The sequence below is a fragment of the Rhinoderma darwinii genome, chromosome 1 (assembly GCF_050947455.1).
Source record: "Rhinoderma darwinii isolate aRhiDar2 chromosome 1, aRhiDar2.hap1, whole genome shotgun sequence".
Taxonomy (NCBI): domain Eukaryota; kingdom Metazoa; phylum Chordata; class Amphibia; order Anura; family Rhinodermatidae; genus Rhinoderma; species Rhinoderma darwinii.
In genome coordinates, this window is record NC_134687.1 from 227,377,837 (window position 1) to 227,403,605 (window position 25,769).

At 41.3% G+C, this 25,769-nt stretch overlaps 1 protein-coding gene across 8 annotated transcripts in view; it reads left to right on the forward strand.

The window, feature by feature from the left end:
- Nucleotides 1-25,769, forward strand: part of LOC142759603 (PH and SEC7 domain-containing protein 3-like) — a 683,786-nt gene that overhangs the window by 445,748 nt on the left and 212,269 nt on the right. The window contains exon 11 of one of the 8 annotated variants that reach the window (XM_075861983.1): nt 274-437. The exons of the other annotated variants lie outside the window; for them this stretch is intronic. Within the exon in view, the coding sequence (XP_075718098.1) occupies nt 274-363 (90 nt within the window). The 3' untranslated portion in view covers nt 364-437. Of the gene's footprint in view, nt 1-273; nt 438-25,769 lie in introns of those variants that run through there. 8 annotated transcript variants of the gene reach the window in all.

A 25,769-nucleotide genomic window follows, 5' to 3' on the forward strand; every position in this document is an offset into this window, starting at 1 on the left:
TACTGCAATGAAAGCAGACTATTTCCGAAGTGATCCTCTACCTGTACATTAGGTATGCCTGTTGTTGTTAGATATCATAGGTTGTTATTTATTCTCTCTACATCTGCCAAAAGTTTATTGTTTAGAAAATAATAATTCTCTGTTCATATAGTTGGGATGGGCAATGTTTTTTTAAGTATCCATGCCGGATATGACTGATGCGTTATGATCTGTTCTGTAACTGATCCTTACGTATCCCTTTGATCCACAATGTTTTCTCTTGCTTTACTGCAGCAAACGGCCTTATTCTGCCCATCAGTGGAAATTAAACTCTCATGGAATGGCAACTTTCCGTGGCCCTGGAAAATTAAAGTCACAACCTGATTTGTTACTATAGGCAACGGTTTCACGTTTCCCTTGTACTAGTTTGATATGCACCCCCCCCCCCAATATCTGTAGTCTTGTCAACTAAGACTTGATGTAAAAATAGTAGTACTGTTTATTGATAAAAATTTATTTCTAGGCTCCACCATTGGACCTGGTATAAAAAAAATATTTTTAGTATAGTAGATATATAATATTAATATTATTTGTGTATAAAAACTGAATAAAGAGCAATGCCTTATAATAAAATGTTCCTATAATAGTGAGCAGCGCTGGGTTGTAACCTGCTATTTTTTAAATGGTGGCCATATTGTGCTGACCCGCAAGGCCCGCAAGACAGTTTGTTGAGCTCCACCTTAATATTGTTCTTGTCCAAGTAGAACTCTACAATAACAAAAACACAAAAAAGTCTGTAAAATTACAATAAAATATCGTAGTACGATCCGTTCCAATTCTTGCAGGTTCTGCAGATTGCAGGCATATTCGTTTTGGAGCTAGACAATCAATATTACGTGTGGGATGTTTTTTCTCTCTCTCTTTTCAGGTTTTGGTCAAATTCTTGCCAGACACAATAATCTTTTTTGGAAATACCATATTTTGTCCTCGTGATCCCACATGGGAGATGGAAAAAGTTGATAATACTGACTGTTCTGAAAACAACAGCCTTTACCAGCACCTTTCTAGCATTTGTTTGATGGCATAACCATTTGTTCCTTCTATTATGTATAAAAAGTAACCCTCACAAGTTCCGGGGAGTATTTGCTTCCTGCTTCAAAATAATGATTGCAGGCAGATTCTCATTAATGTACTGCCAGAGGAAGACCAGCGTTAACAGATCTGCAGAAAAGATAATATAGTCCTAAACCTTGCGGTTGCTTAATGAAAGCTGTCCGTTAATAGTCTGCCTGAATGGGATTATTGATGCCCTGGAAAGGTATACAGTAGCTAGGGAGCACACTATTATGCAATCCTACTGAACATTATAAAAAATAAAAACGAAATAGGATTTCCATTATTTTAACCGTAAAACTATTGGTTCAGAATAAGGAAATCCAGCACCAATGGATATCCGTGAAATCCTCTGCTTTATTTTAAATGGAACAAGGATAAAATCCAAACAGCATAACAGGGCATAGTGCAAATGTAAGCTTACATATTTCAGGCACGCAGCGTTCCCTTAGACATAGCCTAAGGGCACTTTGCATGCCTGAAACACGTAAGTGGACTTTTGCACTATGCCCTGTTATCCTGTTTTTACCCTTGTTCACGAACTTAGATGTGATCGCTATTAGGCCTGATTTACACGAGCGTGTGCGTTCTGCACACGCAGAAAATGCGGCGTTTTGCATGCGCAAAAGGCACTTAACAGCTGCGTGTGTCATCAGTGTATGATGCGCGGCTGCGTGATTTTCGCGCAGCCGCCATCATTATGACACTCCGTTTGGATGTTTGTAAACAGAAAAGCACGTGGTGCTTATCTGTTTACATTCAGAGTTTGACAGCTGTTGCACGAATCACGCAGTTCGCACGGAAGTGCTTCCGTGCGACCTGTGTGGTTTTCACGCACCCATTGACTTCAATGGGTGCGTGATGCGCGAACAGCGCACAAAGAAAGGACATGTCGTGAGTTTTACGCAACGCACTCGCGCTGCGCAAAATTCACGCACTGTCTGCACTGCCCCATAGCCTAATATAGGTGCGTACGACACGCGTGAAAAGCACGCGCGTCGCACGCGCATATTTTACGCTCGTGTAAATGATGCCTTAGGGTAACGCCTCGTTTACACGAGCGTGTTATTCGTCCGTGCGACGCGCGTGATTTTCACGCGCGTCGTACGGACCTATAATAGTCTATGGGGCCGTGCAGACAGTCAGTGAATTTTGTGCAACGTGAGTCCGTTGCAAAAAACTTACGACCTGTTCTATATTTGTGCGTGAAAACCACACATGTCACACGGAAGCACTTCCGTGGGAACAGCGTGATTCGCGCAACAGCAGTGAAAAGGATAAATGAAAACAGAAAAGCACCACGTGCTTTTCTATTTACAAACATCCAAACGGAGTGTCATAATGATGGCGGCTGCGCGAAAATCACGCAGCCGCGCATCATATGGTGATGACACACGGAGCTGTTAAGTGCCTTTTGCGCACGCAAAACGCACACGCTCGTGTAAATGAGGCCTTAACCTGTGTGTTAGACACACAGGAGCCGCTCTCAATCGAGCTGTCAGTTTAGCTGAACTGACTGATTCGGTTGACAGCGCTTAATGCAACTTCTATGTATAGAAGATACAAAGAAGTTGCATCTCAAAAACAATAGAAAATGTAAAAATATGGATATGTTATAAATGTCCCTCATGGGAAAACTCCTTTAAGGACCGCACTTTATACATTATGACTAAAGCTGGCCATGCACATTAGATCAGAGGTTTCAAACACGCGGGCTGCATACGGTCCCTGAAGCTGTCATCTGTGGCCTGCAGGGCACCGTAGCTCCTTCGGGAGACGAGAGAGCAGGCCAAAGCAGGAGTGCACCGGCGAATGACAAAGCCCCTGACGTCACTGTCCATATATGGACAGTGATGTCAGGGGCTTCTCCCGTGTCGGAGTCCCAGAGCAGAGCTTATACTAGCGCTCTTCTCCGGGACTCCTGCTCTGAGGAAGCCCCTGACATCACTGTGCATATATGGACAGTGATGTCAGGAGCAGAGCTAGAGTCCCAGGCAGAGCGCTAGTAGTGCTCTGCCCAGGACTCCGGCTCTGGGGTTGCCCCTGACATCACTGTCCATATATGGACAGTGAAGTCAGGGGCTTCCCCAGAGTTATGGAGCATAGCCTATACTAGTGGCCACTGGAGAACCTGCCTCTGTGCAGTGGTGTATGAGGGATGAGAACCAGAGGGACCGCAAGGATCAAGCCACGACTTCAGAGAAGCTTGAGTATCTTTTCGCTGACCAAGAGCAAGCATCATATTACAATCAGCACAAGAGCGCCTAATGAAGGAGTACTTTTTTCCTCATCATGATCAAATGCATCCTAAAAACATAAACCTGGTTGGAAGCACATCATCCCGTGTAAACAGAGGATGTGCTGTTGAGAAAATGCACAATGTATGGAAATCGAATGATCGCTCTTCCCCATGCAGTTTTGCATCGCCCTGTGTAAAATGGTCTTTAAAAGAGCACTGATTAAGTTATATCGTCAATTGGTGCTCGTTATGGGCAGAATTGCCCATGTAAAGGATTCTTTACGGATGATGATTAGACCTATTCCTGCCACTGAGTTATAATGAAAAAGATGGCCGTTCAGGTTTCGTGACTAAATACTAACTTATTAAGCGGGAAATGTTGAGGGTGGAATAATTGAACTGTCCTCCTCAGGCAGAGATGATACTGGCTCCACCTGCTTATGTGCATGCTGTGCTGAGGCATCGTAGATTTGGTAGCATAATACAGGTTAAATTCTTTAATTCACGATGGCGTATTATCAGAAGCAGACAGAAGGCTGTATGGTTTACTGGGATGTGTAGGGAAATTAGCTTTATTTAGGGGAATTTGCAAGTTAACATTCTGAAAGCCAACGCTGCCTATGGTTTGCCTGACGACAGACGCGGTTATTCTTTATCACTTGCTACCACTTATTTGACAAAATATCAGAATTATATGGCATATAGAAGAACATAAATCTGTATCTGTGTTCTAAACCCTTGCTCGGTAGGCATTTGGGGGTCACTATTGCACACATTTCACTTCAGATTCCTTGTATTGACAGATGCAATTTTACATGTCATTTTTTTATAGTCATTTTTTCTCCTGCTCATGTTAATAACTTATCTCCGTTTTGGTGTGGGAATGTTACCTTGAAAAATATTTTATAATTGCAAAAAATTTTAATTCCAAGGTTTTGCTTTTTTAATACATCTTCATCTTATTTCTAATGCAAAATAGATTGTGCCGGGCTCCCTGGTGAAGGCTTTTGTTGCAGAAACAGACAAATAAACATGTCATTTTGGTTCTTTTGATTTACATTGTAGATGAAAGCCAAACGTACTTGTTGCTTTAAATACTTAAGCTTCTGGATCGTCTTGAACAGGAAAAATCTCTAAAACACTGCCACATTATCTTTAGTCCTGCTGACATATTACTCCCACTGTGTGGGTAGAGTTAAATGTTAAAAAAAAATATATTCATATTCCACCCACTTAGCTGCTCAGCGTTTAAGTTCCTACATTGCTGCAGTGTGAAAGGGAAATCGTATTGGAGAATAAATACTGCTCCGTAAATTTCGTTTCTTTGATCATAGATTCATTATTGGCAATCCTTGTCCATATCCTATTCCCATTTCTTTAATTCGATTATATTTCATAATTAATACGCCATTGGCCCCACCTGTTGAATAAATATAGAGAATCTAAGGGACCGTTCATATCCTCTTCGGGCTTCATCGGTTCCTTTTGACCTTTCCGTCGGAGGAGCTGATCAACGGAAAGCCAAACGGAAACCATAGCTTCCGTTTGCATTACCATTGATTTCAATGGCAATGCTTCCATTGCTGTTGGTTTCCGTTGTGTGATGAATTTAACCTCCATGTGCATCACATTAATAGTAATTAAAACCATCATGTACCTCACACATTAACCCATTATGACTGAGAAACATGATGGGGTTAATTACTATTAATGTGAGGCACATTCAAAATTCATCACACCTCACATCAGAAAATGGAAGAACTTTTTTTTTTTTTATTACTGTCGTTTTGGTATCGAAATTGCAATACTACATGAAGTATCGGTATCAATGTCCAAATTCTGGTATCGTGACATCCCTAGTCCCTATAGTGATAGGGGAAGCCTAGATGTTAAAAAGTATTTCTAAAGGGAGCCTTACCCATCTCCACGGCCTCAGAATCCTGCATACCATGTGCAGAACCCCAACGAGCGTTTCACGGTATGTGCTTCCTCAGGGGGTGCATGCACAATTCAAAAAATGGCTGTGGAGGGAAGGGGTCAAAAACAACTCGTACTTAAAAAAAAAAAACAAGCCCTCGTATGGCTGTGTTGATGGAAAAATAAAAAAGTTATGGCTCTTGGAAGGCGGGAGAAAGAGGAAAATTGGCTGCGACTGAAAGGGGTTAAATAAGTGTGAATATAGCTTAAAGGGGTTGTCCGAGATATATTTTTATTTTAAATTTAAACACACAATGCACACATTAAGTATTCCCTAATATACTTACCTGTGCAATCTTGCTTCTGTTCTCCGTTCTGGCAGCTCTTTTCTGCCGATCACATGTCTTCTGACGTCTCGTTTTCTTCCTCCTCCACTGTCGTGTCGTATCCCGATCACATGGTCTCGCCCCAGCGAGACCTCGGATGGGACATGACACGTCACTGGAGACGTGACGTTTCTGCGCGTGCCCGCCCGCCCAGCCTATGCATCTTTTCACTGTGAGCGCGCCTATGCGTGTTCACAGTGAAAAAAGTGAAGAGGGACGGCACCTGCGGACTAGAAAGGTACTTTTAGTTCTTCCCCTATCAAAGCCTACACATAGTAGGCTTTGATAGGGAATTATACAACACGATGCAGCACACGGGTCGCATGCAGCCCTTGAGGCTGTTATCTGCGGCCCGCGGGACACCGTACACTGTTTAACAACTGGTTCCCGACCGCTGGCTGTATTTTTACGGCCAGCGGTCAGGGACGGGTCCTTAAAACCCGAGCCATAGACTTTCTACGGCTCGGGTTTTAACTTGCTGCCCGCGCGATCGGGCAGCTGAATGTCGGGTCTCCGGCTGTCAGTGACTGCCGGGGACCCTGAGGAGAAGACAGAAGCAGCTTTAGCTGCTTCTGTCTTCGATGTCTTTTTACACAGCGCTCAATGAACGCTGTGTATAGGAATAGAGACAGCGGCCCCGCGCCGCTGTCTCTATTCCTCCCGGTGATCATGTGACTGGTCACATGATCACCGGGTGCCGTTACTGACAGACTGCTGCTGGGTCTTACTAGACCCAGCACAGCCCAGTTAGTGACAATCGTCACTATGAGAGGGCTGATTTCCCCTGTAACTGGGGCTGCTGTGCAGCTCCAGTTACAGTGGAAAAACATTTAAAAGAAAAAAAAAAAATATATAAAGTTCCCCAAAGGTCTTTTCTGACCTTTGGGGGACAGACCATAGTAAAAAAAAAAATAATAAAGTAAAGTGCAAAAAAAAATTAAATAATAAATACACATAAAATACCCACCCCCAAAAAAACACCGTTCCCCCCGCCAATCATTGTTGTAACGCTAGCGCTGACCCTAGTACCCTAATATAGACATGTAATATATAAAAATTTATGGTAGACAATGACGATCACAAATAAAAGGTATATTTTAGGGTAAAACTATGTTATTACCAAAAAAAAAATAGCTGAAACGTAAAAAAGCTTTTTTTTTTACTATTATTTTCAAACTTTATGAAAGAAAATTCTAAAATGGCAAAAAAGGTGTGTATAAAAACGATAAAAAATGAAACCTGCATTGTCTACGGAAAAAACATCGCAAAAATCACGCCGTTAGCCCAACAAATAAAAAAGTTATAGCCATTTAACGAACACGTGCTAAAAATGGCTAAACGGTGTCTGGTCCTGAAGGCGCAAAATAGCCCGGTCCTGAACTGGATAAGATCTTCTGGGGTCCTGTATCTAAGCCTACATTGTTAGGGTATGTTCACATGAGGGCGTCCATAACGGCTGAAATTACGGGGATGTTTCCGCCTGGTTTTTTTTAAGCGGAAACAGCGTAGCAAAACTTGTAAAAAACGGCCCGAAAATGCGTACCATTGATTTCAATGGGAGGCGTCGGCGTCTTTTTCCCGCGAGCAGTAAAACTGCCTCGTGGGAAAAAGAAGCGACATGCTCCATCTTCGGGCGTTTACGCCTCTGACCTCCCATTGACTTCAATGGGAGGCAGAGAAAGCGTATTTCTGTTGTTTTATGCCCGCGGCGCTCAATTGCCGAGGGCGAAAAACATGACGGAAAACGCAGCGAAAAACGCAGCAAAAAAAGCCGCAAAAACAACGCCAAAAAGGCTACGATAAACGCCGCGAAAAACATCGCAAATAAAGCCGCGAAAAAAGAGGCAAAGAACGCCACGAAAAACGACAGGAAAAACGCCATGAACGGCGCAACGAAAACCGCAGAAAAAAACCGCAAACAACGCAAAAAAAAGACGCGAAAAACGACGCAAAAAAGGCTACGATAAACGCCACGGAAAACGTTGCGAAAAACATCGCGGAAAAAGCCGCAAACAAAGAGGCAAAGAACGCCGTGAAAAACAACTGGGAAAACGCCACGAAAGACGCAACGAAAAACTCAGCAAAAATAGCCGCAAACAACGATGCAAAAAAAGAAACGATAAACGATGCGAAAAAGGCTACGATAAACGCAACGGAAAACACAGCAAAAAAAGACGCAAACAAACAAGCAAAAAACGCCAAGATAAACGAAGCGAAAAACGGCCCGAACAAAGCAGCAAACAAAACCGCAAACAAAGCCGTAAACAGCGCACAAAAAACTCCGGGAAAAATGACGCAAAAATCAACGTGCAGGGAGAGGTATATCTGCCGCAAACTTCAAGACGGAATTTTGAGGCAGATATTCCTCCGGCAAAAAAACTCAGTGTGAACATGGCCTTAGTGGAGAGAGACATGAGATAGAAGAGGGAGGGTGAGGGGAGACACGAAGAGGTTTATTGACCTGAAAAGAGAGAGAAAACATAAATGTGAAAAACATAATGGGGAGGAACATTTGCTCATCATCCTTCAAGAATGTCAGCAAGGAGACAAGTGCAGTGAAGGAGGTCAGCGGGGAGGAGCAAGGACAGCTCACGTGAACTCTTGGAAGGTACGTGCAGCCTGCAATGAGCGTGCACGGGAAAAAAGTTTCATAACAAGGAAAGATCAACAAACCAGAGCTGAACTGCATGTAAACAAACTGCTAAATTCAAAGAAGAGATGTGGTAAGTAGAATTTTTTTTTAAAATAATGCTTTATTTAGGTTGTCTGTATAAGGGGTAATGTATGACAGGGTTTTTGAAAAAATGTTGGTATCTCGGACAACCCCTTTAAAGAGGCTCTGTCACCACATTATAAGTGCCCTATCTCCTACATAAGGAGATCGGCGCTGTAATGTAGGTGACAGCAGTGCTTTTTATTTAAAAAAAACAAACAATCTATTTTCACCACTTTATTAGCAATTTTAGCTTTATGCTAATGAGTTTCTCAATGGACAACTGGGCGTGTTTTACTTTAGACCAAGTGGGCGTTGTACAGAGGAGTGTATGACGCTGACCAATCAGCGTCATGCACTCCTCTCCACTCATTTAGTCAGCGCATAGGGATCCTTTTAGATCGCTATGTGCTGTCTTATACTAACACATTAACAATACTGAAGTGTTTAGACAGTGAATAGACATTCCATGGGATGTTTATTCACAATCCCTGCACTTCGTTACTCTGTCTGTGGTAGTTACACCAGAGCAAGCGTAATCTCGCGAGATTACACTGTAAATGACAGGTTACAGCGAGATTACGCTTCCTCTGCTGTAACTACCACAGAAACCGTAACGAAATGCAGGGATTGTGAATAGATATCCCGTGGAATGTCTATTCACTGTCTAAACACTTCAGTATTGTTAATGTGTTAGTATAAGACAGCACATAGCGATCTAAAAGGATCCCTATGCGCTGCCTAAATGAATGGAGAGGAGTGCATGACTCTGATTGGTCAGCGTCATACACTCCTCTGTACAACGCCCACTTGGTCAATAGTAAAAACACGCCCAGTTGTCCATTGAGCAACTCATTAGCATAAATCGAATAAAGTGGTGAAAATAGATCGTTTTTTTAAATAAAAAGCACTGCTGTCACCTACATTATAGCGCCGATCTCCTTATGTAGGAGATAGGGCACTTATAATGTGGTGACTGAGCCTCTTTAAGTCTTTGTTCACACTATTATCATGGCTTCTGTTTAAAACAGAGAAGTCTTTTTTCATTAGAAAAGGGTGGTTGCAATGATTAATATGTACAATTTTACGACCGATCCCCTCCCTCTGCTCCCTCTCCTACTGTAAGTAGAAAGAGGAGGGCAGTTGAAGTGAAGTAACGCAGGATTGCAGGAAATGACTGCGCACAGGGTTTTTTTAGATGCATTAAAACAATAAAAAATTGGTTGATTTAAAAAAACTGTACATATCCTTTAAATAGTTTATTATAGAGACCCCCTCGTGTACAAATAAAAATTTTGTGAAGAAATTTCAAATCCTTAAACCGAGTGTGTTAAAATACGGTAACTCACCAGCACTGGTAAACCGAAGTAAAAGCAGATGTCCGCTGACTAGACTTTCTAATTGATATTTAATTTTTTAGTAACATATAGCAGACAATGGCATTTTAAATGACTGTGGACAAGGGAGACTCTGTTTGGTGAAATGGATAGCATTGTATATATTAAGACATCCTTGTAGTAACAGGTTGAAAACGCAGCTCCTATCTATTCAATCAGGCTGGGCTCACATTACCACGGCCCTGGATATTTGACTGAACAAGTTTTTTCTTTCCTTGATGCGTTTAACCTTCGAAGGGGCACGACTGTTTCTGTGTCTACTGCTAATAACTAAAATTAAATGTAGAGCGCCAAATTCCATCTGTTCTCAAGACCTTGCTGCGATCTCTGCCACTGAAAAGAGATATAATACACTTCAGTTGATGACATTTTATTTTTATTACCGCTTGTCTAAAAATGAAACCGATTGTAAATAAAGTTTTGCATGTAGGTTGCAAACCATGCTGCATAACGACACATTAAAATCTGCATGCCAGGGAAGGAAAGATGAAGTCATTATATCTGGGTATTTGTGCCAAGTATTTCTCTTTGCTGTTATATTGGTACCAATAAAATCTATAGCTCGCCCTGCAAAAAACAAACCCTCGACGAAAAAAAAGACTGTCAATTATGGTTCTCAGAACATGGCGCCACAAAAAAAGACATTCTTTTTACAAAAATAAATTTTTATTATGAAAAATGTTGTCAAATTTAAATTGGGGTGATATATGGGGGTTTCTAATATATAGGCCCCTCAAAGCCACTTCAGAAATGAACTAGTCCCTGAAAAAATTGGCTTTTCGAAATTTTTCTTTGACATATGGAACATTTTAATTAGTAACTATTTTGTGTGGTATTACTACCTGTTTTACCAGCAGATCCATTTAAATTTAGAAAAGTGCTAATTTTCTCAAAATTTTGGTGTTTTTCACAAATAAGCAATAAATGAATCGACCAAATTTTACCTCTGACTTAAAGAGGCTCTGTCACCAGATTTTGCAACCCCTATCTGCTATTGCAGCAGATCGGCGCTGCAATGTAGATTACAGTAACGTTTTTATTTTTAAAAAACGAGCATTTTTGGCCAAGTTATGACCATTTTTGTATTTACGCAAATGAGGTTTGCAAAAGTACAACTCGGCGTGTTTAAAAGTAAAAGTACAACTGGGCGTGTATTATGTGCGTACATCGGGGCGTTTTTACTATTTTACTAGCTGGGCGTTCTGACGAGAAGTATCATCCACTTCTCTTCAGAACGCCCAGCTTCTGGCAGTGCAGACACAGCCGTATTCTCGAGAGATCACGCTGTGTCGTCACTCACAGGTCCTGCATCGTGTCGGACGAGCGAGGACACATCGGCACCAGAGGCTACAGTTGATTCTGCAGCAGCATCAGCGTTTGCAGGTAAGTAGCTACATCGACTTACCTGCAAATGCCGATGCTGCTGCAGAATCAAATGTAGCCTCTGGTGCCGATGTGTCCTCGCTCGTCCGACACGATGCAGGACCTGTGAGTGACGACACAGCGTGATCTCTCGAGAACACGGCTGTGTCTGCACTGCCAGAAGCTGGGCGTTCTGAAGAGAAGTGGATGATACTTCTCGTCAGAACGCCCAGCTAGTAAAAGTAGTAAAAACGCCCCGATGTACGCACATAATACACGCCCAGTTGTACTTTTACTTTTAAACACGCCCAGTTGTACTTTTGCAAGCCTCATTTGCATAAATACAAAAATGGTCATAACTTGGCCAAAAATGCTCGTTTTTTAAAAATAAAAACGTTACTGTAATCTACATTGCAGCGCCTATCTGCTGCAATAGCAGATAGGGGTTGCAAAATCTGGTGACAGAGCCTCTTTAAAGAGGCTCTGTCACCACATTATAAGTGGCCTATCTCCTATATATGGGGATCGGCGCTGTAATGTAGGTGACAGCAGTGCTTTTTATTTAAAAAAAAAAACGATCTATTTTGACCACTTTATTAGCGATTTTAGCTTTATGCTAATGAGTTTTTTAATGCCCAAGTGGGCGTGTTTTTACTTTAGACCAAGTGGGCGTTATGGAGAGAAGTGTATGGCGCTGACCAATCAGTGACCAATCAGCATCATACACTTCTCTCCATTCATTTACTCTGCAGATAGCGATATAGCTATATCGTTATGTGAAGCCACATACACACACACTAACATAACTGCAGTTTCCTGATCATGAATATACATTACCTCCAGCAAGGACGTGAGGTGTATTCAGTCTCCTGACCACTTCTGTAGCGTGTCTGTGATTTACAGCACAGCGAGATCTTGCTGTAAATGACAGCTTACAGTGTAATCTCGCGAGACTACGCCTGCTATGCTGTAAATCACAGAGACGCTACAGAAGTGGTCAGGATTCTGAATACACATCACGTCCTGGCTGGAGGTAATGTATATTCATTGTCGGGACACTGCAGTAATGTTATTGTGTGTTTATGTGGCTGCACATAGCGATATAGCTATATCGCTATGTGCTGTATAAATGAATGGGGAAAGGTGTATGACGCTGATTGGTCACTGATTGGTCAGCGTCATACACTCCTCTGTACAACGCCCACTTGGCCATATAGTAAAACACGCCCAGTTGTCCATTGAGAAACTCATTAGCATAAAGCTAATATAGGTCATAACTCCGTCAAAAATGATCGTTTTTCTAAATAAAAAACACAGAGGTAATCTACATTACAGCGCCGATCACATCATGTACAATATAGGGAATTTATAATGTGGTGACAGAGCCTCTTTAAAGTTTTCCTGGTCTCACAAGATGGGATCCAACTGTCTTTTAAATATACTATACTATAATAAATCTTTATAGTATACTTGTTTGCTGTCCATGAATGAGAATGTTCTTGTTTACATGCAGCAAACCTTTTATTTTTTGCATCCAGTCTAGGCAATGCTCTGTGAGCTAAATATATCAGCTGCTGCACAAATGTCTCTGGTAGTTTGCTACAATGTATCAGTCTGGATACAATTGTATCCTCTTCTCCGCTGAGGGCAGGAGTAGGTATGTATGGGTCTGCAGTCTTTGAATACACAATAAGGGCAGATTCACAAGAGCGTGTGCGTTTTGCGCGTGCAAAATACGCGGCGTTTTGCGCGCGCAAAAGGTAAATAACCGCTCCGTGTGTCAGCAGCATATGATGCGTAGCTGCCGCCATCAATATGACACTCTGTATGTTTGTAAACAGAAAAGCACGTGGTGCTTTTCAGTTTTCATTCATAGTTTTTACTGCTGTTGCGCGAATCACGCGCGTCACACGGAAGTGCTTCCGTGTGCTGCGCGTGATTTTCACGCACTCATTGACTTCAATGGGTGCGTGATGCGCGAAAAACGCACAAATATAGGACGTCGTGAGTTTTACGCAGCGGACACGCTGCGTGAAAATCACGGACAGTCTGAACGGGCCCATTGACTAACATAGGTCCGTGCGAGGCGTGTGAAAATCACGCGCGTTGCACGGACGTATTTTACGTTCGTCTGAATAAGCCCTAAGGCTGGGTTCACACTGAGTTTTTTGCAGGAGGAAAATCTGCCTCAAAATTCCGTTTGCATGCCGATTTTCGCCCTCGGCCATTGAGCTCCTCGGGCATAAAACGCTGTGAAATACACTTTCTCTGCCTCCCATTGATGTCAGAGACGTAAACGCCCGGAGATAGGGCATGTCCCTTCTTTTTCCTGCGAGGCGGTTTTTCCGCTCTCAGGAAAAAAGCGCCTCCGCCTCCCATTGAAATCAATGGGAGGCATTTTCAGCAGTTTTTTGGCGCGTTTTACGAATCGGTTTCCGCGTCAAAAAAACGTGTAAAAAAACTGTGTGAACTGGTCCTAAAGGTGGTATTTGTTTAGATATTTAACCCCTTAATGACATGCCACATACATGTATGTGACAGCAGTTAAGGGGAAGTATGGAGCCAGACTGTGTGCGCGCCATACTTAGCGGGTGTTGGCTGTGTAATACAGCTGACACCTCACTGCAATGGGCGGAAACAAAGATCACTTCGATTCTGCCCATTTAACCCCTTAGATGCCACGGTCAATCTAAAGCGATAAAATGAGGAGGGATGACGAAGGCCCTCAGGTCATCTTTGTACACCTATTAAGCCCAGCCTCTGGCAGGGCTTAATAGGAACCTGTCAAAAACGCTACATACTGCAATACATTAGTATTTTAGTATATATCGCAAGCGATCCAACGATCGCTGATTCAAGTCCCCTAGGGGAACTTCTTAAAAAAAAGAAAAAAACTGTTGAATAAAGTTAATCTACCAAAAAAAAAAAAAGTAAAAGTTCAAAAAGCACCTTTTATATTTTTTGCCTAAAGTAAAGTTAAAAAAAGAAGTTAACATAATTGGTGTTGTCGCGTCCGTGAAAGTCCGTACTATTACAATATAACACCGTAAAAAAACAAAAAAAATGCGCCCAAATTCATATTTTTTTGGTCACCTTAGCTCCCCAAATTTTTTTTAATAATGTGATCAATAGTCGCATGTATCCCAAAATGATAGCAATAAAAAAATACAGCTCATCCCGCAAAAGTAAGCCATCACACCGCTAAATCGACAGAAAAAAAACAAACTTATGGCTCTCAGAATTTCGTGACCCAAAACTATTTTTGTTTTTAACAAATAATTCTTTTTTATAAAAGTGGCAAAACATATATAAATTTGGTATCGCTATAATCTTATAAACCCGTAGAATAAAGTGAATGTGTAGTTTTTACCGCACGATGATTGCTGTAAAAATGAAACCCAAAAAAAGGCGCAATCACTGTTTTTTGCCCATTTTACCCCACAAATATTTTTTTTTCTGTTTCCCAGTACATTATATGGTACATGAAATGGTGCCATGAAAAAGTACAATTTGTCTCGCATAAAATAAGCCCTCATACGGCTATGTGGATTGAAAAATAGAAAAGTTATGGCTTTTCGAAGGCGGGGAGGAAAAAGTAGAAATTAAAGAACAAAAATTGGCCGTGTCATAAAGGGGTTAAAGTAGGTGAGATTTAGAGCTATCCATACATTGACTCTTCTTTTCCGTCCACTTACACAACATTTCAATATTTGAATCCTGAAAATGTTGGACAGTTTCTAGATATTTTTTGTTAACCTAATATTTTTGATGAATGTTGGTTAGCAGGAACTTTGGGCTTCTGTTCTGTAATGACAGGGATAGGGAAACAGACAAGTGAGCCCTAATCTACCCGCCACTCAGTCCCTGCCTACTTGCAACGACCCGCCCTAGGCGACGGGGTACAACTGGGCGACGGTCCCTATACTCAATAAGTGCACGACAGACAACAGACAAGGAAACACAGAACAAAGGGAAACGGGGCAGTTGCCCACGGCAACACCGTGAGCAACAAGAGTAGTAAACGAGCCGAGTCAAACCAGGAGAGTACGAGGTGCCAAACGTAGAGCAGGAGAGTAGTGAACAATCCGAGTCAAACCAGGAGTGTACGAGGTACCAAACGCAGAGCAGAAGAGTAGTCAGCAAGCCGGGGTCAATACGAAGCAGGGACAAGTAGTTCAAGAAGCTGCAGCAGGGCCAGGAAACCAACAGAGAAGAATCACAAGCAAGGAGGAACAGGAAAGGCAGGTATAAATAGACAGAGGGCGGGAGCTAGCTCCGTCTGGCCAGGCTGTGATAGGCTCTCCCACTCCTAAGCCTGCCATCCTGAGTGGTGGAAGATGGAGTCAGTCTCACAGACATAGAAGCAGGTGCAGACTGATTACCTATGGGCGTCGACACAGAAGTTGTGCCTGGCAGATCCTTAACATGTTCATTGTTTATTTTCCTCCAAATTCTTCTATTCAGTATATTGAATTACTGTATTTTAAAAGCCGAGACAAAAATTGTTCCAGAGTTAACGTTTGTATGTATATGACATTAATGTCTCAGCATTTAGAACAATCAGCAGTGCTTTCCACCTACACACTATTCACAATGACAGCTGATATACAGTAGACTGTTAACAGAGAAACAAGAACAAGGTCTTGGAAATAAAGAAGGATAAAAAAATTAGAACAATGGGCTGTAAGTTTTTGATTTTAGTTTACCTCTGATTTCCTACATGACAAAAGCTTCCCTATTGGGGCCTGTTCACGTTAGCGTTTGGTTTCCATTCATCGGTTCCGTTCAACCTTTCCGTCGGAGGAACCGATGAACGGAAAGCCAAACGGAAACTATCGCTTCTGTTTGCATTACCATTGATTTCAATGGTAATGCTTCCATTGCAGTCGGTTTCGGTTTCTTTCCGTTCCGTAAAGGAAACCAAACGCTGATGTGAACAGGCCCTAAGGCAAACGTTGTACCAAACAATGTTCACTGATCAAACAAATTTAAATGAAACAAGGGTTGTGGGAGCTCTGTCTGTTTACCACCATTGGTGCCATTCGCCATCATGCAAACCACCTATGTCAGCCTGATGAGAATAGGTCCATTGGATTTCAGCACTCTATACATATCTATTATAGTTGCCTCATTGTTTGTTCATTGATTATGCTCTATTTTTCATCCCTATTTAAAATTTTCTGTTGGGATGTTTTGATGTCGAAATCCATTGTAGGAAATCTAAGTTCACATTTGCTCTCTTTCCTATGCTTCTTGGCCATTGTGTTATTTTATCCCAGGCGGCACATTGTAGTGTAAAAGGATTTTTAGATTTCTGTTAAAGTAAGGCCTGATTCACATGAGCGTATTTTACGTTCGTGTTACGGACGTTAAAACAATGGCCATCAGATGGACCTATGTAATATAATGGGGCTATTCAGACATGCGTTGTTTTTACTTCAGGTCCTATTTTGTGCGTTTTTGCGCACCACGCAGCCCATTGAAGTCAATGGGTGCGTGAAAACCACGGACAGGACATGGACATCATCCACGTGCTGTCCGTGATTCACGCACCAGTTGCTAAAGAAAGGATGATGGAAAAAAAAACACCTCCTTCAGTTTTTTTTGCAGATGTAAAAAAACGCATGACAATAGGGCTTAAAAAACGCAGACGTCCACCGTAGACGGATACCACACGGAACTGCAACGCAGGAAAAAAAAAGTTTTTTACGCGCTCAAAATGGACACGTTTGTGTGAATCTAAGGCCAAGGTTCCACAGCGACATGGTCAGATTTTTTACAATGGTTACAAGGTTGCTTGTGACTTTTTTTTCCATAGGGAAAGGGTGAAGTTTCAGTAATCCTGCAATTTGAAATGTGTTACCGTGAAGCCCTAGTCTTATGTAGAACTGCTGAAAGCTCAAAGTCACTGCAGTTAACACCAGTTTCTCCAACCACCAACGTCCCAATCACATATCCAGGAAGCTGTCAAATGAGTAGTTGTTTGGATGATGTGAACAGGCCCTAAGGCTAATGTTGTACCAAACATTGTTCGCTGATCAGACAAATGTCCCAAAATTAATTAGCGGGTTGTTCATTTCATCTATACTTTGCATGCAAAGCCAAAACACACACTGCCTTTACTTATGGGGTGTCCTCTGCAGACAACATTTTTACCCTCTACAATTTTTACACTAACCATAATTGCCAGAGGACATTTTCGTATGGTCAGAATAAATTTTCTGGACTGTGGAACCGGTTTCTATTATGGGGGAAAAAATTATTCAAGTATTATTTTATTCCCTTCCACCCATTTATGTTCCTATGTGTCTCCACACAGTTCAAAGGAAAGGTGGCCGTGTGTGCACGAGAACCTCTTTATTGAAGTCTGTTGGAGTTTCGGAAAGTTTTCCCGATAGGCGAGACCCACACTTTAAGGTATTTATGGCCTATCCTGTGGATAGGCCATAAATGCTTAAGATGGGAATACCACTTTAATTGATTATATATTCTAAAAAACATCTGTCTTCTAATGTACAGATCATAATAGCGCCATAATGTCAATTGTAAACTGATTTTTAATTCTAAAATAGATTGCATTATTGATGTTTACTGAACGTGCTGCAATCCAATCAATTCTGAAACGGGAGCAATACAAACTAGTGTTCTGGCCATTTTATCATTTACAAGCCTCCGAGAATGAGATTTGTTGCAGATAAAAATGACACATTGTTTCGGTCTCTCTGCGTAGATTTTCTAAACATTGCAGCTGTTTACATCAAAATGATTGCAGGCATGAAATAGGATGCCCCCTTTACCAGCCTTTCTTTGCTGGTTTGTGACTTTTTCCAATTTCAGCAGCAAAAACAAAAGATAGTTTCTAATTTACCTGATATCATGTTTGTTGCACTGGGCACCTCAATCATCTAAAGCAAAAAGAGAATTCTCTTTGCAAATCTAATCGACCGTAAAAAAAAAAAGAAGCTTATACAGTAAAAGATTCATATTTTCAGTACACGGTTTCCATGGATTTGTACAAGATCGTAACCGGGCTTCGCAGATAGTATGAAATGAATGCAATATGACCTTTGTTTTCTGCAGAATTCATCTAAAATGCCAGAGATTAGTACTTGTTTAACTCCTTGCATGCTCTAACACATTGGGGAGAATTTATTAAGAATGCCGTTTCATATGCGAGCCTTAAGAAAGTTGGAGTAAGATGTGACACAGAACCCCTCTTAATAAATGTGTTGCGTCTTTTAGCCAGCCGTGCGCCATCTATTCCCCCCTATTAGCTATAAAATGAAGAAACATACTCACCTCACCACTCTACTCTGGGTTACCGCCGCATGCTGCACGACTCATACAAGGTCTTGATGCCGAGCAGCGTTGGGGCATTATAAGCGACGCAGCACTTAACGTCATCAGTGCTGTATCACATACAACGTCCTGACGCCGGCCAGCGTCAGTACGTTGTATGAGCAGAGTCATGCTGAGGGGACCTAGAGGGCAAAAGAGGAGCGGTGAAGTGAGCATTAAGTATTTTTTTTTGTTGTCCGATGGGGGGTTGGAGGGGTAGCTCATTGGGGGGAGGGCAAGGTGCAGGGCCCAGCAGATGCCTCTACCTTTCTATGACCTATAGAGTGAAATCTACGCCAGAAGCTAGCATAGATTTCCACTATAATTGACACTAGTTTTCTGGCATAAATTATACTAAATTTGTCGGGCCGCTTTGGCCATATCTCATTTTACAAAGCTATGACCCCTTTCGTCAAAAGTGTCGCCAGCGTCGCAAAAGGCCAAAAGTGTTTTGGGTCCTTTTGCGATTTTTCTACGCCAGAAAACTGGATTAGAATGGTTGATAATATCCCTTCATTGTTCTTATAGGTAGCTGCTATATACTATTCACATTGTCGCTATGCAAATGTCTAGTATCCCAACTTTTAAATAAAGTCATATATCATGATTTAAATTAAACAAGGGTTGTGGGAGCTCTGTCTGTTTACCACCATTGGTGCCATTCTTCATGCAAACCACGTACAGTATATCAGCCTGATCAGAATAGGTCCATTGGATTTCAGCACTCTATACATATCTATTATAGTTGCCTCATTGTTGGTTCATTGATTATGCTCTATTTTTCATCCCTATTTTACATTTTCTGTTGGGATGTTTTGATGTCGTAGGAAATCTAAATTCACATTCGCTCTTTTTCCTATGCTTCTTGGACACTGTGTTATATCCCAGGGGCCAGATGGCACATTGTAGTGTAAAAGGATTTATAGATTTCTGTTAAAGTAAGGCCAAGGCTCCACAGCGACATTGTCAGATTTCTTGCAATGGTTGCAAGGTTGCTTGTGACTTTTTTCCAATAGGGAAATAGCGATGTTTCAGTAATCCCGCCATTTTAAATGTGTCATTTATGGAGCCCTAGTCTTATGTAGAACTGCTGAGAGCTCTAAGTGACTGCAATTAACACCAGTTTCTCCAACCACCAATGTCCCAATCACCTATCCTGGAAGCTGCCGAATGGCTAGTTGTTTGGCTGGCTCAATACACTGGAGATCTAGTGGTCACCAGTTTCCTGACGTACAATATAACATCTCAGCAGTGTGGGAAAAATCTGTTTTGATAAAATACAGCTATGCACAAAGATCCACTTTTGGGGCTACTTTAGTGAAAATATAGGGATTTGCAAAAATAGCTCTTTGGAGTTTTACATTTATCAAGGTAGCTTCTTAAATCTATCAGCAGAAAAGGACTGTTATATGACTTAATCCCGTAGTTTGGAGCCCAGTGCCAAATTGTTCCTTGACAGCACCAGCCCTGCATGTTATCCTTGGAAATGTTTCAATTATAATGTGTCAGGTAAACTTTAAAGATGGAGCTTTTTTAAAGTGTAGCTGAACGTTCAACAAACTTCTGACATGTCATAGTGACATGTCAGAAGTTTTGATTGGTGGGGGTCCGAGCACTGAGACACCCACCGATCGATAAAATGAAGTGGCAGAAGTGCTCGTGTGAGTGCTGAGCCGCTTAGTTTCTGTTCGGCTTTTTCCAGAAAGCCGATGTAGCGGTGTACGGACTCATAGACTTTCTATTGAGCCCATACACCGCTACAATGATTTCCAGAAAAAGCCAAACAGAAACTAAGCCACTCGGCGCTTTCACGGGTGAGTTTGTTGAACTTTTAGTTACCCTTTAATTTAAATTAGTGCTGATTGTAAAAAAATAAATAAAGCTAGAATATATAAAACTCTAAAAAAAACAACAATCTTTACCCAAGGTTATACTCCAATGATGTTAGGCTCTGTTTATATCTTATTTCCTTCTGACGGAGGAATATGTTTGGTGTAGGGCTGGGCGACATGACCTAAAAATTAATGTAATCTTTTTTTTTTTTTTTTCAAGCTTATGGGCGATTCTTGATTTTTTTAATCTCGCTTTATCTTGTTTTTTTACCAAAGGGACCTCAGAAAGTTCAGTGAACTGGTGCCGGAAGAATGAGTCGGATTTATTTAATGCAGGCTTCCTTGTCCAGCCACCCAGCTATATTAAATTATAGAGAAGAAACTTCCAATTTAGTTGGGGTCAGTAGTAGGAAGACTGCACAGGATATTTTTGAATTCTTCTCCCGGGCACCAGGTCACTGAACTGCTCATGCACATGAAGCGGTCCGATTAAAGGGGTATTCCCTTTTTTGACATTTATGGCATATCTACAGGATATGTCATAAATGTCTGTTAGATGCAGGTCCCAGTTCGGAGACCTGCATCTATCACTAAATGTGGTCCCCCGACCCCGTAAGGTCGAAAATCCGGTAGAAAATCAGTGCAGTAGTGGCTGGAAATGACAGAAACAGCCGCTTGCTGTGCTACGCTGTTTCTGTAACTCCCCGAGAACTGAATGAGAGTTACAGAAACAACTTAGCATCCCCATTGTGGACATAGATGTGGGTTCAGAGGTGAGACCCTATGGATATTCAATAAATGTCTTAAGATGGGACTACCTCTTTAATTCTTAAAAAAAATTTAACAAAATCGCTGGAAGTCTATTATTTTCCCTGAGCTTTAAAAATGATGTAGAAGCCACCATGAGTAATCCATGAAAAATACATTGTCCACTTACTATATGAAGCTGCCAAGAATCGACTTTTACAAGACTGAGAACAAGAACAAAAGCAAATTGAGAACAATCACTCAGCCGCCAGTTATGTTCCCGGGCCCTACCATAAACATGGCCAGTCAGCTGGATGAAACTATCATTGCTATGGTGGGAGCAGGGGAGGTTGTTACACAAAATTGGTGCCGCTCATCCACTCCCTCCACATCTATCGCTAGGTTGATGAAAAATAAAGCTACCGTATTCTGAAATATTTGTCAGCAGTTATTGCCAAATATATACTCACTTGGTGGAGGGGAGAATTATCATCTGAAAATGAATCTTGACTGTTTTGTGTGGTTCATAGTGACATCTTACACATAACATTGTCATAAAACCTTTACATTACGTATGTTCACACGCAAATTCAAAAACGGCTGAAAATTCCGGAGCTGTTTTAAGAGAAAACAGACTCTGATTTTCAGCCGTTTTTGAAGCTTAAAATGAAGCTTCTTTTGAGGCTTTTCTTGAGGAGCTTTTCATAGTGTTCAATGGAAAATCAGCTCCAAAAAATGCCTCAAAAAGTGACATGCTACTTCTTTTTACGGAGCGTCTTTTTACGCTCCATTTTTTAACACCGCGGCGTAAAAAGATGCCCCGTATGATCTAAATTCCGTTTGTAGGCGTTTATGCCCCAAAATACGCCTGAAAACACAGCGTGTGAATATACCCTTGCCAAATGGCTAACATCGGTTCTCTGAGCCATACTTTCGGAGCCATACTTTCAGTAGGTGATTCTAAAGGTGGGGTTTTTGACAGATAAAATGTGTCCTCATGTGAATTATTATAAAGATCTGATACATAGAGAATTATCATCTGGAAATGAACCCTGACTGATTTGCTCTCCGTGTAATGTACGTGACACCTGTACATTACACAGAGATTTAGTGACACTGTCGCCACTGTCATTGGCCCCGATACCCCTGAAGACGCTACATCGTAGCGAAACATGTCGGGGGGGGCATCTACCTTTATTTTAATATTTGTCCTACTGACTCTCTAGAATTTAACTATGAATTAATTGAGTGTAGTGTTCTGTAGTCGTGGTACTTAACCCTTCCAAGACAGAACGCTCATAACTGGCACTACGCTGACTACTGTCAGAAATGGACTTTAACTTTTAGGGTATGTGCACACACACTAATTACGTCCGTAATTGACGGACGTATTTCGGCCGCAAGTACCGGACCGAACACAGTGCAGGGAGCCGGGCTCCTAGCATCATACTTATGTACGACGCTAGGAGTCCCTGCCTTGCTGCAGGACAACTGTCCCGTAGTATAATCATGTTTACAGTACGGGACAGTTGTCCTGCAGCGAGGCAGGGACTCCTAGCGTCGTACATAACTATGATGCTAGGAGCCCGGCTCCCTGCACTGTGTTCGGTCCGGGACTTGCGGCCGAAATACGTCCGTCAATTACGGACGTAATTAGTGTGTGTGCACATACCCTTAAACTTTATGTAGTCTGTCCTTGTTGCAAATATAATAAAGACTTTGTTATTTTTGAATGATAGTTGGAAAACAGGGCTCCCTTTTGCCGGCAGGCAACTTTTTTTAATTTAACTGTCGCCATGGAGACACACTCTGTGTAATGTACAGGTGCCCTATACATTGCACAGAGAGTCAAAGAAAGGGGGCCATGTACGTACCTGACCTCCGTAGTAGTGTTTACATGCAGCGACGCCAAGGTCAGCAGATGCGGTTGGTAGGGAGGAGGATTTGGAAAGCCCTCTTATTCTTTAAAAAAAAAAAAAAATTGCCTGGAGAATCATGGTGCGGGGAAGCTAAAATAACTGCTGAGCTATGTACCCCGCCATTGGCAGCATCACAACGCGTGTTTATGTGGGGGCTTCTACTGCCTGTGCTCTGCAGTGCGTCTTAATTTTCAAATAAAATCGATTTAACATTTCTGTGCAAAACAGAATTGCGAGGCATTTATATTATAAATAAATCAAAATTAATTTGATTAATCGCCTAGCCTTAGTCTGGATTAATCCGCGACGTACTCCATACCTCTGATGATACAGTAGCATATATTTTCCATCGACCTCCATTGTAAAGGAACGTATACTGTGCGATGTGTGTGTATATATATATATATATATATATATATATATAATTTTTTTTTTTTTTTTTTTTTTTTACTGTATCCCTCTGGTTAGAAACTCAACACACTATGCTTTCCTATACAGTTAAAATAAAAAATACCCCAAAAAATATGCTGACGCCTGCCTGCCTAATGTGTTGGGACGCTTTTTTAGCATACACTGGGTGCAAGGGTCAATATGGACACAGTATGTTCGGCGTAGTCTGTTGTCCTATTTCTGTCTTCATACAGATTTATGACCATGTTACATGGTGGGTTATATTTAGCATCCATTCTGTTTTGAGCTGAAGGAGTGCTGTTGGTCTAACATTCAGTGTCACTTTGCAATGCATTCTAGTTTGATCTCTGAGTCCATACTACTGGAACCCATGCTGTATGTGCTGCAAGTGTTCTGATTCTGTGGATGGGCAGCGTACATCAAGTTTAGCACGGCTCACTCATTTAATCAGCTGTACTGGCGAGTGTGTGTGAAACAATGTGTTCTGCCCATGCAGCGCCAGTCTCCAAGATCTTGGCTTGGGAACTGAATATTTAAATAGAATACATTAGAAAGTGACTTAACATTTAATGTTGAGTGCAGTGAACACAAAATCGTAAACATGTAAAACCTTTTGAATGAACATACCGTAAAGTAGTGTAAATGAATGTGTAGTTTTACAAGAAATGGCAAAAAAAGAGGGATTTGTTTTATCCTTTCCTTTTTTGTTCTTTTTCTGCTACCTTTTTTATTTTGATAGAAACTGTATGGGAAACTTAAAGAATAAATATAAATAGGTCTTGAATACTTATGCATAAAAAAAATAATGTTATAAGCGTTGTCTAGGATTATAGAAAGGGGTCTGCTTTTTTATTCCAGAATAAGGAAGGCTTGACCATGAACTGTTTTTGGGCACCCTCTCCCCCTCCCAATTTCAGGCAGATTAACAACTCATGGATTTATTTTCTATTTCATGGCTCCATATCTTCTTTGGTCAGGCAAAATGCAAATGACCTTCACTTTTATCATATATAAAAGCAGAAATCTCTGAGAATTCCCTTTGCCCAAGCTTTTCCACCAAGACTGACCGCATGACAACATGAATGCTGGTGGTACAAAGTTGGATAATGGGAAAATTAAAACATTAAAAATCCCTATATTGCTAAGAAACTACAGCAAGCTTGAAAACTGCCTAGATACTCCACTATGATGACTTTTATGATCAACAAACCAAAAAAATGCACACTAAACTACAAAGATCTGTCCCAGGTGTAATGCTGGATTACCACATATACAGAATAAACCTTTTGATGTGAAGGTTACATAGTTGAAAAAAGACACCTGTCCATCAAGTTCAACCAAGGAATAGAAAAGGGAAGGGTAAAAATGTCTACACATAGGAGCTTATATTTTTTTGTTCTAGGAAATTATGTAAGCCTTTTTTAAAGCCATCTACTGTCCCTGCTGTGACCAGCTCCTGTGGTAGGCTATTCCATAGATTCACAGTAAAGAAGGCTTGTCGCCTCTGCAGGTTGAACCTTTTTTTTCTCCAGACGGAGGGAGTGCCCCCTATTTTTTTGAGGGGGTTTTACATGGAACAGGATTTCACCATATTTTTTGTATGTGCCGCATGAAGTTTGGGGAGATACGAGTCCAAAAACAAGTTCACAGTGGCACATATCTGGCATGCGCTGCTCTTAGACTGTATTCGAATGAACCCAGCTTAAAGTGTTGTTCACTTTTTTTGGGTGTATTTAATTTTCATATTTATTAAAAATGACATCATTCATTTACATGTCCCTTGGAGACTAGAGCGCATACTTCCCTTGTGCTGAGATTTGGACCTTAACTTACATAAGTTATCTAAGGGGTATATAGGGCACCCAAGTAATCCCTTACAAGAGCAAAGTAAGATGTCCATTTTCATAGGGATATGGAAAAGATTGGAATCTCTTGGCCATTATCTAAATCCGAGTTCATTAATAAGTGAGGCTTTTCTGCCATTGACTGGCTCTCTCTTTAGAGCAGAATGTAGTTCTAGAAATAACCTTTGGGCTGTTTTTACTGAGCACTGATCTAATGAAAATTTAAGGTATGAAATGCTTTACTTCCCATGCTGCGCCCATTTCACCGGAAATGTGTGGCTGTCTACAGCTTCTCCCCCCGTGTAGAGCTAATCGCCGAAGGTTAGAGAAGCCGATGGCGATCAAATGATCATCACACTGGCTTCTTTTTAAAAAGTTGTCTTAGATAGAAATGAATCCTAAAGCATTACATGATTCTGCTGAAAATGCCTATTTTGGGTCAAGGATAAAGCTTTATAATGTTGCTTAGAAGAGTGAGTTTCTGATGCATAAAAGAGGACAAAAAAGCATATCCACTATAAAAAAAAAAAACACAAATATTTTTTAAATCAAACCATCTTACAGGTTGATTA